Source organism: Taudactylus pleione, unplaced genomic scaffold (assembly GCF_031769625.1).
Source record: "Taudactylus pleione unplaced genomic scaffold, aTauple2 ptg000021l, whole genome shotgun sequence".
NCBI classification, from domain to species: domain Eukaryota; kingdom Metazoa; phylum Chordata; class Amphibia; order Anura; family Myobatrachidae; genus Taudactylus; species Taudactylus pleione.
This window is the reverse complement of record NW_028284423.1, coordinates 3,306,473-3,320,009: the sequence shown is the minus strand read 5'-3', so window position 1 is coordinate 3,320,009 and position 13,537 is coordinate 3,306,473. Positions and strand designations below refer to the sequence as shown.

The 13,537-nt window shown below is 40.6% G+C and overlaps 1 protein-coding gene across 2 annotated transcripts in view; it reads right to left on the bottom strand.

The window, feature by feature from the left end:
- Window positions 1-13,537, bottom strand: part of LRBA (LPS responsive beige-like anchor protein) — a 626,758-nt gene that overhangs the window by 513,081 nt on the left and 100,140 nt on the right. For both annotated transcript variants that reach the window (XM_088448343.1, XM_088448354.1), the window contains exons 24-27: window positions 8,957-9,110; window positions 7,531-7,711; window positions 6,538-6,665; window positions 5,028-5,135 (exon numbers count right to left, since the gene is read on the bottom strand). In XM_088448343.1, coding sequence (XP_088304469.1) covers window positions 5,028-5,135; window positions 6,538-6,665; window positions 7,531-7,711; window positions 8,957-9,110 — 571 coding nt within the window. The remainder of the gene's footprint in view (window positions 1-5,027; window positions 5,136-6,537; window positions 6,666-7,530; window positions 7,712-8,956; window positions 9,111-13,537) is intronic.

Sequence of the window (13,537 nt, the reverse complement as noted above, 5' to 3'; positions counted from 1 at the left end):
TTGCTCACTACATCTGTAAGAATCACTTGCAAGTCCTTTTTTAAAATAACAGTAGGGTCTTTATCCAATAAATGATAAGTCAAATTATCACAGAGTTGTCTCTCGATTTCTTGAATATACTTGTGTCGATCCTGGCTCACTAAAGCACCTCCCTTGTCTGCACGCTCTTCACCAGTCAAATTATGTCTCATAGGGGGCAATCGTGATACTGTAGTGGGGATCTAAAATCCTGACAAAAGTGCGAATAGACGCATTATTGGACACTGGTTAAAAAGTTGATTGAGGTTACACTTTAACCAATGTGTGGAGTCAAGACTGGGGGAGATTTCGCAAAATATTCCTTTAATTTAAGTTGTCGCTGAAAGCAATATTGCTCAATTTGCCACTGGAATGGGTCAAATTTGCTCATGGGTACGAATGATAGGCCCATAGCAAGTATTTTAGTCTCAGTAGGTGTTAATTCATAACAAGATAGGTTTATCACCAAGTTTTCTTCGAGTTTTCCATGCCCCCTTCCTCTGCCACTGATGCCTGCGTCGAGCGTAGTGTCTCCACCTTCTCTTCCTCCTGACCACTTGGCCCGGGTAGTTACCTCTAAAGAGTGACCCTCACCTTTGGAGTTTTGACTCTTATCCATCTCACTTGCTGAGGTTGAAAACTCAGAGGATTCCCTTTCGTAACCACGTCTGAAATTTCTGCTAAAAAATGTTTTCTTGCGGTCATATTTAGCCCCATCAGTCCAGCGGTATATATTTTGGTTTTCATAATCAGCATCCAGCTTGGGTTTTTAAAATTTTATTATTAGGTTACGTTTATATATCTGTGACTGATTGTTCAGCTTTTCATGCCAGTTAATAGATGTATCATTCTAAAGTACTGGTTTGTGTATGGCTTAAAAGGCAGATATTTTATCTTTGGTGATGTTCATTAATTTAGTAGATCTGGTCCCCTTGTCTGTTAGGGGTGGAGACTGTGTGCTTAGATTACTACAGACCAAAACTCACTGGATTTACAAATTAGGTACCCTTGTTCCCAAGGGACTAAACGACCATTTGGGTTTAATTCATTTTGATTAGGTATTAGAAGCATAGTGTTATAGTTATAGGTGAACTAGCCCATTGGGGATTTTTGTCACATACCTTTTAGGATCATTTTTGCCTTTGCTAGTTATATAGAGGTTGTAATTGACCAAGTAATTTACCTTGCATTAGAAAATGTACGTCTCATGATTTGGTATTTTTATGGGATAAGACATTGTTAGGGCATATAGGTGTAGCTATAGCATATGATTCATTGTTTATATCCTATGTATTACAATGTATGTAATGTGCTATATGCTTATTTATCCATTTTGATGATTATCTTTTTAATGATTGTGGTTCGTAGCTGCAAGACAGCGCCACCTTCTGAAAGTCTCATTGCTGTGTATTCTTTGTAGCGTTGGGGGCTGTCTTGGTCATGGCACAAATGCTTGACTCACTACTTGGAGTGATGTCATTTTGCAGCGCCGCCGGCCGGGTGGATGTACCGCTTCTGGGTAATAGCGCCTTATATAAGGTAAGACTATTTTATTATGTAAGTTGATCCTGATGAAAGTGCCATAAGCATTAAAAGGCACTGAAACGTTGATATATACCACTGTGCGGACTGTGTCATAATTCTATATGGACCAGGAGTGCTGCACCACTGAACGAGTGTGCGCGTATGTATGTATTAATAAATATATTTTTTTTATTATTATTATTATTATTATTATTATTTTACAGACATAAAACATCTCCACAAGCTTCATAGTAATGCTCGTACCGAAATGATTAACTCTGTGGGCTAGTTACCACATGGCTTAATACTGAACCAGTCGGGGCAAACTGCTTACACTATGCTGTACTTGGACTCTCGCGCCACGCCAGCCACCTCCAAAAGAACTTTCCGTGCTGGAGCCACGATGTCTGAAGATCCGATACTGGTGTGTTTGACTTCACAAGACTACGATCTGACGCGTTTCGCCGCCTTCGACAGAGGGCACAGCGTGGTGTAAGCAGTTTGCCCTTACTAGTTAAGTATTAAGCCATGTGGTAACCAGCCCACAGAGTTAATCATTTTAGTACAAGCATTACTATTACTATGAAGCTATGGTGCATCCCCTCTTCTATTTATTTTAACAGAAATTCCATCCTGCGAGAAATCAGGAACATTTGAAGCAGGGAGCAGCGACCCAATTATATGGGTATTTAGCATTTGACAGACAGTAGACCCGACCCTGTGCTTTCTTCTTTGTGGATAATTTTACTTTTTCCAATAGTTTTGCAAATTTAACTCACATTGATTACTTGCGTGTTTGAGAGATCGTAATATATAGATCTAGAGTGTAAATAAATTTAAAAAAAATATATATATATATATATATATATATTAGGGATGTGCAGGCTCGGATAGGTTCGAGTTTGCACATTGAGTTCGGATTTTTCCCTCCAAAAAAACCGAACTCAGAAAGAGGCTGATGATGTTCGTCCATGTAAGATGACGTTTAGCCTCTTTCTGAGTTCCGTTTTTTTGGAGGGAAAAATCCGAACTCAACGTGCAAACTCGAACCTATCCGAGCCTGCACATCCCTAATATATATATATATATATATTTATTAGGGATGTGCAGGCTCGGATAGGTTCGAGTTTGCACGCAGAGTTCGGATTTTTCCCTCCAAGAAACGTCATCTTGCATGGACAATCATCATCATTCCTGGACAAAAGTTCAAGAATGATGATGTTTGCCCATGCAAGATGACGTTTTGCCTCTTTCTGAGTCCCATTTTTTGGAGGGGAAAATCCGGACTCGGCGTGCAAACTCAAACCTAACCGAGCCTGCACATTCCTAATTAATATAAAATAAATATATATAAATATATATATATATCCATATACACACACACACATATATATATCCATACACACATATATATACATACACACACACACACACAACCACACATAGCCTACTAACAATTAAAAAAAGCAATAAATAGAAAAATAAAATACTGTTAAATAAAGACATGCCTTTGTATTTGGTCTATTTAAATGAAGCAAATAACATCCAAAGAATTTATTTTCTAAATTAATATTAAGGACAGCAAGGAGAATAAAATGTTAATAAAAGCCCACATTCCGTGACAAGTGAAAAATACTCCCATGTACAAGAAGTGCTCAGTTACAAGCAGTTTGTTACATTGTTATGATAAATTTTTACCACAAATAACACTCCTCCATTGGAAGCTATGAATAAAGGACAGTTTTATCTCATCAACTCATACACCTTTTCCACCGCCCCAAAACCCGGGTTATTGACATGTCAAGCCCAGGTCACAGCTTAGTGGCAATGGCTCATAGGGCAAATGGCTCCTCAAGCAGGGTTTAACATGGGTAAGGCTCAATATAAATGGGTAACCCAGGTCATCCAACCCAGGACCAGGTTACAGCATGGTGATTGGGTGAAATCGGAAGGTGTCTGAGACAGCTGTCTCCGGGGAAGGAGAAATTACAGCCTCCCCGTATGGTCCAGACCATTACGGTTTTTACCCTACCCACCTCTCTGGTGACAGCTGTGACATCAGACACCCTTCCAGGACACCCTCTTGCAAGGGCACCCTCTCCCCCTCCCCAGTTCCCTGATCCATTCCGGTCTAGCGTTCAGGGGAGAGCTGGAGTTTCTGATGCTTGGTGATGATGTCATCTCCAAGCGTCAGCACTGTACCCATGTGCAGTGTGAAACGTCACCGACCCGGGAATATCCTCGGTCAGCGCCGCAGTGAGAACAGGGTCAGTGTACAAAATCCTGGGTCAGACCAGGGACTTTGGTGGAAAAGCGGCATGGTCATGCCTACATATAAAGTATATGATGCCTCCTCCTTTATCCATCATAAGTCCCATTCCTGAAACGATCTGGGAGATATTTGCCCACCCTGCACCATTAGTGGCTGTTGCCGCAGTCCCAAAAGTGCTCATAAATTCTACCAGGTTGTCAGACAGCAGCTGATTTGACATGCCATGTCTGCTAGTAGTAGTTTGGGATGATCACCACTTTAAAAAATAACCAAAACCCTTATTAGTCCCAAAATCCACGGGCAGACACATTTTAATGAGTTATGTAAGAGCGACTAAATTAGCATGTTCAAAGGAAGGAAACATTCATGTAACCGGTTAATGTGTGCAGAAATTTAGTATATTCCTTTCGCCCAGGCAAGTATCTTCTGCCGGGTTGGGTATGGCATCACGACAGTCAGAATCCCAACGGTCAGAATGCTGGCAACAGGATCCAGACGGTGAAAGTGCAGGCAGATTTCAGTAAGTATTTTCATGGTAAACCTAATCCTAACGCACCCACCTCCCGCAGGCTAACCTTAACCCTCCCCCCCACCCGCAGCCTAACCTTAACCCATCTCCCCTCCACAGTCCAACCCTAACCCACCCCCCCCCCCCTCCCCACAGTCTAACCCTAACCCTGCCCTCCGGTAGCCTAACTAACACTCCTACTTAACGTTAGACGTTGTCGGCATTCTGACCCATCGGGATCCCGCCGCAGGGATGGTGAGCGCTAGGATTCTGACTGTCAGTATGCCGACTGCATCCCTCTACTGTCGGCAGAAATATAACAACAAATTCAACCATGTGTGCTCATTTGATGTGGTCACTGATGTAAGAGGGGAAAATAAACAACACACACAGGCAATCTAAACATCGGCACTTACATCGGCACTTCCAAAAGATATAATTATGTAGTTTTCAAGGCATGTAAAGTGAGCAAGTAGCATTCCAATAAAGGCCATAACAAATTAACACAAGTAACAAAATCCAATAGGTACAGGTCACACACTACAACTAATTATCTTTACTATTACAGTTAATAAGCCATGTTGGTATGAGGACTAATACACAAAGAATACCTCCAGGACCAGAAAGTAAGACAAGCATAACATTAGGACTCTCAATAACAAATTTACAGTTAATGCAGCAATAAGATATTGATCTTCCGCTCACCACATCTCTGAAGACCACAGCTCGTAAGCGGTTTATATCCATGTCTTGCAGAAGCCTGTCAAGGTCTCGGATAGGGGAAATACCTCCAGTAGCAATGTCAATTGGGCTCTGTACAAGTACAAGAAGAATTACAGAAGGATTTTTATTTGGCTACCAGAACATGTTTTGCCACTTAAAGTTAAATCATACTTGCCTACTTTTAAAAAAGCATTTCAGGGAGATTGTGAAAGCAGCACCTATGAGCGCGTGTTACAGTGGGCGTGTACTGATAAATCTGAGAGGCGTGTCATACATGTGATGGGCGTGTACTGATAAATCTGAGAGGCGTGTCCTAAACCTGACTTACATCCAAATGTAAACCAGCCCAAAAGCAGTTAGTAAGATCTGTTTGTTGATGAAAACACTAATACTTTTTAGAAATTTATAGGGATCATTGTGCCTTATAATAACCAATGCAAGGAAATGACACTAATAAGCCCATTTGAATGTATATATCTCTGTTTTTTAATATAACAGCTTCATAATGGGGGTAAGGATGAAATGAGGGAGATTACTAGACTCTTCAGGGAGACAGGGAGATTGCTACTATTTCAGGGAGTCTCCCTGACAATGAGGGAGAGTTGGCAAGTATGAGTTAAATTAGCCTTGAAAGTTTAAAATGAGCAAACTCTATCCAGTGGTCCATTGAGCACAATGTATTTGGTACCTGTCTATGCACTTTTATTGGAAGAAAATAACTTAAAATCAGGTACTTCACAAAAAGTAGATAGTAGTATTCTAGTAAAAAACTCTAGAACGATAACCAGCAGTGGTGAGGCGCGCATACCACTATGCCCCAAACTAAGATCATACACTTCTCCAAGGCCTCCTAACCTTATTTTACTTATTCCCTTTACATATACTACTGTATAATATAACTACTGCTGCAAAGCTTTACTTTACAGTAATTATCTGTTAGCAGAGCCTGCTATGCTTTATATCTTTTTTTTGTTTCTGTCCCCAATCAGAATTAGTTAGATAGAAGCATTTCTGCTCACATTTGTGCAGGAGGAAGAGCAATATTTATACACTACTACTTTTATTTACTAAAAAGTTGAAGCCACTGCAAGCTCATACATTTAAGTACTCAAATCAGAGAATATTTCTACATTACCCTCATCCAAGTACACCATCACCATAGTGTAAATACCATTCATTCCCACCCCTACGCAAATGAGGACACTCACTTCACAAAACTTTTAAAAAAAGGAAATAAAATCAAACTGGAAAAATGAAAATCAAAAACAACTATGCAGACCTGACGATAAGACCAAACTAGCAATTTGACGTAATGATTACAATGATCCAGTGTTGCTTAGCAGTGGATGCAGAAAAGGTTTTCTGTACAGGAGGTTATACAGCTATACAGGCTTCTATGATCAGTGAAGCCTCAAAACACAGTCCTTTTTGTTTGGAACGTAATGAAAAACACGGTTTTTCAGCATGCTTTGCACACACACACACACATTACCTTTGCAGCAGACTTTGCTGTGCTCACCAGGCCATGAATTGCCTTCTGGTTTTTCATATTTTCTCCTGTGGATTTTAATTGCAAATGCTGCTGACACTCCAGGCAATTTCTAACAGCAACTGCACAAACTGAATGGGAAGAGGGAAGAAACAGACGTATTAATAGTCATTTTACCAGTTTTGCTTTCAAACAACATCCAATAAAATAGAGACAACCTCTGAATAAAATTACTGGAGTGTTCACTTTCCAACATAAATTCTAATCTCTTACATTACAGATAAATTGTCAGATTCACTTCAACAGGCTCTTGAGCCAATATACCTCCCAGCTCTCTAGTTTGTGGGGGTAGCTGGCCTGGAGAGAGCACGCTGAATGAAACGCTTGCTCTTGAATGGACAGTATCATAGGAAATGCCTGGTTTTTCTGCGGTAGGGAGGCTGACAACTACCTAGTGCAAAAAGATTTACCAAAAAAAAAAATAATGGATCATCTACACTACTATTAACTGGTTTCTGCAAGCTACAGCACAGGCAAATGATGTATCAGAACCAGTTTTCATCTTGTAGGGATAGATATCTAACACTGCAGCAACTTGTGCATGCACGCTTTATAGAATGAATGTTACATCTATGGTGAGAGATAACTAAAAACTATTTATTACCAATCCTTTGGGGCTAATTGACATCAAAAGTCTTTACATGGAGATCATTTTATAGACTAAAAATGTAAAGGTTCTTTGTTCAATATAACAGGTCTGAAATGTTTTGTGTCACATAACTCCAATAACAAAATACAAATAATTAAGCTGGACATTAAACCACTAGGAAACGATCTTAATGCAGCAGATATTGCTTACTACCTTGTCTGTTTAAGGAGAATGGCAGTTTGCAATTACCCCATTGATGTAAAGAAAGACCATATAAAAAAAAAATATATTCAGGGGAATAAAAAGGTACATAGCTATGTTTTCTGAACAGTTAAAAATCAACTCACCTAATCGAAGACACTGACGCAATACTCCCCCAGAGGACATGTTCTTTTCAGCCTCAATGTCTGCAAAGCCCAGAGAACTTGCAAAAATGAGGACATCTACCAGGCCAATAGCTCTCTGCAGGAATGTAATAGATGCCTCTATAGATAAGCCTTGGGTTGGTTCAATATTTTCCAGTTCATGCTGAAAAGAGAGCAAATTGCAAACGTATGCAGATTACGATATTTGAAGGAGCGTCCATAGTGCTCTTCAGAATAGAAAAGCTTACGGTATGTGCAAGATATAGTTGTGAACAATGCAAAGGCATAAAGAAAAACACAGCCAAATCATTAAAGATACAAACATGTAGTTGGATAGTTATAGAGATATTTATATAGTAATTGCTCTAAAATATACATATACAGTAGTAGTATTTAGGGGCCTCAAAGCTTATTGAAAGCAAGGAATTGCACATAGGTCTGCCACATGCAATAAGCAGATCACATTGTAGTCTGATCAGTGTTATACACTAGAATGCTGGACTGCCCACGTTGCCTACGATTGTGGCTAGCAGAGCTGCATGAGTAGACCTCAGTAACCAAGATAGAGGAGTACAAGCAGAGGTATGTAAAGAGACATAATGGAACTTAAAGTAAAAATAGCAACAGCAATCTGTAGGCAGAAACCATAATACAGCCAGTTTGATCAAATTAGTCAAACAAAAAGGATATAAAAATCTGATTGCAGCTTACAAACTACTCATCACACCTGATAATGCACTTCTGAGAGGTTAGTGTTCCAAATAGCACAAGCCATGGGCTACCGAGGAGTGGAGGAAGGTGAGGTGGTCAGGTGAAACTGGTCTCACCATGTCCTTGACAATCGAATGAGTGCATGTTTACAGCCTCTATAATATAACCACTTGTTTAAACAGTTCTGGTGGTTTAATAATGTTGTGCAATTAATTTTCCTGTTATGGGTTGGGTAAACTCATTTCTTTGGAGGCAAAGTTAATTATAATCATTACTTAATGCTACTTCAAGATCCTCCTCACCCCAATTATTTACTAATGTAAGGAGTGTTATGAAAGTCTGACAATCCCCTTGCATACATGTTAGCTATAGGTTATGTTATTTACAGCAACTTTATTTGAACACCATCAAGGATTCATGGATGTTTTTAGAAAGACACCTGACTCTACAGAATGGCTTCCTAAATTGACAGAATGACACCACAAAATGCAGAATGGCGTCCGGTAACAGAGTTTTCCAGCTCCATCAAGCATCTTGTGGAATAAAGAACTCTCCTGCACAATTTCAAACACAAATATACACTCAATACAAGGGCATAAACTTGTGCATGCACTCATTTATATTGCACACATACTCGTAACCTAGAGTATAAAATAATTTATTGAAAATGAAATCCATAATAAGGAGCAATACTCACCGTAGCAGAAGTTGCTGCAGAAAGTAATGGTAGTATTCCACCACAAGCCATTATCATGTTGTCAGTAATCTGAGAGATGAGGTGGATTGTATTGTGCACAAAAATTACATTATCACTGCTGTTCACAAAGTCCATTATAGTCTTTGTAGAGTGGCTACACAAAATAAAAAAGCAAACAAACAGATAACCATGTGTAGTAAAGAAAAAAATAATTTGTTTCATAGCAATTCCTTTCCTACTCTGTGGAATACACTAAAAACTGCCACAAAGCCATTCTACCATTACGCTTATTTTAATGTGTGATCCAGGAACATAATGTAGTAGATATATCACATTATATATGTGCAATTAGCAGACTTAGGGTCATATTCAATTGCAGGCGAAAAGCAGTTTTCGGCGAAAAGTTTCCGCCGATGACGTCATTTCGCTAGGCGAGAACTTATCCCCGTATTCAATTCCAAAGACTTTTCGCCGGTGTAAAAAGTCTGCGCCTTGTAACCAGCGGAAAAGATTCACCTCTGAATGCAGGCAGTAAAAAGTGCAGAATTGGGGGTTTTGGGTGCAAAGTTGCAGAAACACCACTGCAGCCTTGGGACAGTCCCCCAAAGGTTAACTGTCAAAAAAAAAAAAAAAAAAAAGTTTAAAAGAAAAAAAAAAAAAAAAACCACTTCAGATCACCCCAAAAAAGTACTTTTGTTTTGGGGCCAAAAAAGTTCAAAGTTGGGGGACAAACTTAAAAACTAGTGAAAGGGGGTCCCCCAAGTATGCCCCAGGTGTTTTTTTGATTGCAGGTGTTTGCTGAAGGTGCGTTTTTTAAAACCTCACTGTAGCAATTTTTAAACATGCTTGCACCCATTTTCATGTACCCCAAATTTGCTGGGACTACTTATTTTTGCAAAAAATACTTGCTAAATGCTGTTCACCACTTGTGCAAAGACGCTAAATAGCAGCTATTGAGACCATTTAAGCACAACAACTACCTTCAGCAGGGCTAATCCATAGTGATCCCCCATGTCAGGCGATAAGTGCTGTCAGATTTGGGGAACGCAGCCTGACACCCTCCAAAAGATGCACTGTTTGAGATTCGCCGGGACGTGTTTTCGCGTCCTTTGGAATTGAATAGGGCGAAAAGCGGCCGCGCGCACAAAAAGTGTTTTCTCCAAAAACACACGATGTCGGCGAACAGTCTGGCAGGTGAAACTTAGCAGACTTTTCGCCAGCAATTGAATACGGGCCTTAAGGTGCTAGATGACTTGTAAATAACGCGATGATCACCCAGGTTTCCTTTGTACTCCCAGACAAACGATATAGTGCAAACTGTACAATCTACCAAACGACCATTCGTGCGTCGTTCGATCATTTCATCGTTAACTATATAATGTTAAGCATATTGCCTGGTCGCTCGGTAGAGGGTACACACTGCATGATTTTGTCAGATTGAGCTGCATGTAGGAACAACCTGAAGATGAGAGGGGCGACGCCGCGGCAGCACGCATAGTGCGTACACACATGACGATTTCAACGGTTTGTTGTTCCGATGCGTCGGAATCTGGCAAATCGATCAAAAAATCATCTAATGTGTACGCACCCTCAGATATTTGTTTACCCATAGCTTTTAGAGGGTACAAAGAGAAAAATAGATACTAAAATCTATGTTTCTTGTGGTGTTTGCTGTATATTGTAGTTCTCAGGATGTAGATGATGCAGGGAAATGCTTAGACCAGGAGTAGGCAACCAGTGGCACTCCAGCTGCTGTGGAACTACACATCCAAGCATGCCTTGCCAGTTTTAGCATGGCCTAACAGCAAAACTGTGGCAAGGCATGCTGGTAGGTGTAGTTGCACAGCGGCTGGAGTGCCAGAGGTTACCTACCCATGGTTTAGAGCAGGGGTGGGCAATAAGCGGCCCTACAGCTGTTGCTGAACTACACATCCCAACATGCCTTGCAACAGTTTTAGCATGGCCAAATAGCAAAACTGTGGCAGGGCAAAAAGATTGCATTTTATAGATTTCTCACTAAGAGGGGTATTCAATATGAAACGTTAACTTCACTGTCGAAGTTAATGTTTCATATTGGAGTTTTTACCTGCGTTAAAGTATCGGGCGTGCCCCCGCTTATCCCCGTTTTCAATATAAAATTACCGAAAACGGGAGCCTCCGAAGTTGGATTTGCGTAAAGTTACGAATTTTTCCTTAAAAAAATTGTAAGACCCCCCCTAAAGTTGTAAAAACATGGGGGATCACTATGGGTACCCCCGTTTTAGCCTTTAGATGAAAGTCGGGGATTTAAATAGCCACAGCAGGTGTTTTTTCCCGACATTGAAGAAGTGATGCAGAAGAGCACAGGTTTTTGTTTTTTTTCGTTTTTTTAAGTGGTCCCATAAAATTTGGGGTACATGAAAATGGGTACTAGCATATTTTGATGTCCCTAAAGTAAGTTTTTAAAAATTCTGCATTTGTGCACCTGCCGCTATAAATCTATTCTAGAAAACATCTGCCGCATACTTGCAGAATAGCCCTGAACCTATTTCCCTATTTTTAAACAATTTTTTCCCATTTTCAATGGTGAAAAGTAATCCCCGTATTTTATCAAAGGCCCTCATTCAGAGCCGTACGCTCTGAGCAGAGCGCACGCTCTGCATGAGGGCCGGGCTCCTTTTTCATGGAGCGTCCTCCTGGACGCTCGTATAGCTGTGGGTCACCACCCACAGGCTATACGAGCGTGCATTTTGATGGCCGCGATGGTCGTGACCATCGCGACCATCGAAATTGCGAGCCGGAGCCTGCGGTTGAGGTTTTCAACCGCAAGCTCCGGAGTGATTTTGGCTCTATCAGAGCCAAAATCACTCCCACTGACATCACTAGTGATGTCAGTGGGCCGGCTTCTGACGGGAGGCGTTCCCGGGGGAACGCCCCCGGCAGGGAGGCACGCCCCCGGCACGCCCACCAAAGGGGGCGTGCTGTCAATCAACATTGACAGCACGCCCCCTTTGATCGGACACAACGAGCGAAGGAAAGTCCTTCGCTCGTCGTGTCTGGCGCATGCGCACGACGGAGCTCCCTCCGTCGTGCGCATGCTCAGTGCAGACCATCGACCCACTTGCGAGCGTACAGCCGCTCGCGAGTGGGTCTGGATCAGGCCCAAAGACTTTTCAAAACTGCGATAAGTCTTTGAAATTGAATACGGTGTAAAACTAAAGCCTGCGATAATGACGTCATAAGTGCGATATTAACGCAAAAACGATGTTATCGCTCCCATATTGAATACCCCTGTAAGTGGGATGAAAGGACTATTAGGGATGGGATTTTTTTTGTAAGGTAACCAATTAAAATGGTAAACTCATCGGTCTTGAGACACAGTCACTTAGACAATATTGCTATGGTGAGCATACTCTGAAAATTATGCTTACACTCCAATGTCATTCTATGAAATATTATTTTGCTTCTCTCTTTTTTTTATGAAGAATAAATATTTTTAATTAACAATTCCTACTTTACACCTATGCTGGTCATACTAATAGAAAAAATAAATCGAAACTGGACAGATTGACGCAAGGACATTACTTCTATTAATTGCGTTTAATAGCACCACATGTATGGCTGTTTCTGTGTGATTAAAGGAGAAATTTTCATCTCATATAGCATAATAAAAAGCAATGTACAAATCCTCAGCTTTTTTTGTGGGAACGCCATTTTAAAGCAGGCAGAATGCAATACCTCCCATTTAAAAACTTATCCTGTCATCTATTTGCTTGTGGCTCCCGTTACCCCACCTCAACCAACGCATTAATATTTGCTGTATCAAACTATACACAAAGTTTCAGATCATTTGATCATTCTATACCTCGCCAATGGTAAGGCAGGTCTTCACAGAAGATGTGCAAGATTTCACATTACAGATGTGCCCACATCTTGGGCGTTAAACAGCCCTTCTAGTCACGTCATGCTTCCCTTCAAATGCATCCTATTTGCGCAGCTTCTGCTGATTAAAATGATATGCTGCATGCGAAATGCTACGTTACAGTGTCAGTCACTGACACTGTAACGTGGCGTTTCCCATGTTGTTGCACACAGAATATAGGCATGCCACATATCTTAACCAGCAGAAGCTGCTTGTGTGTCCTATTCGATGTGCGAAAAAGACGCATTTGAAGGTAAAAAGTTGCATGATAAAAACAGTGCTAAAGAGTTGCACGGCGCTCTCGCATTATATGTAACGCGACTTGTAGCGCACAGAGGATAGATGCATGTGGACACATCTGTATGTTATGGGGTATCTATAATGGTACAATACATTATTTTGTCATACTCTTCTTTGGAAAGATAGAAAGATATAGTCCTTAAAAGGTTAATAAAGGAGTAATTTAATTACTCCAAAAAAAGTGACCACTTTTGCTAACAAATAATTATTAGTTACTTTAGGGTAATTAAATAAATGCAACACAATCTCATGGTCATATATTCTCCAGTAACTACTGTACAATGCTGCTAATCTTTTAACTTGCTGTACTAACATAAGTTTAGTGCTCCTCACCCATCTCTGGCCTTTACTGTAGCACTACCAACATTATTAGGATCATA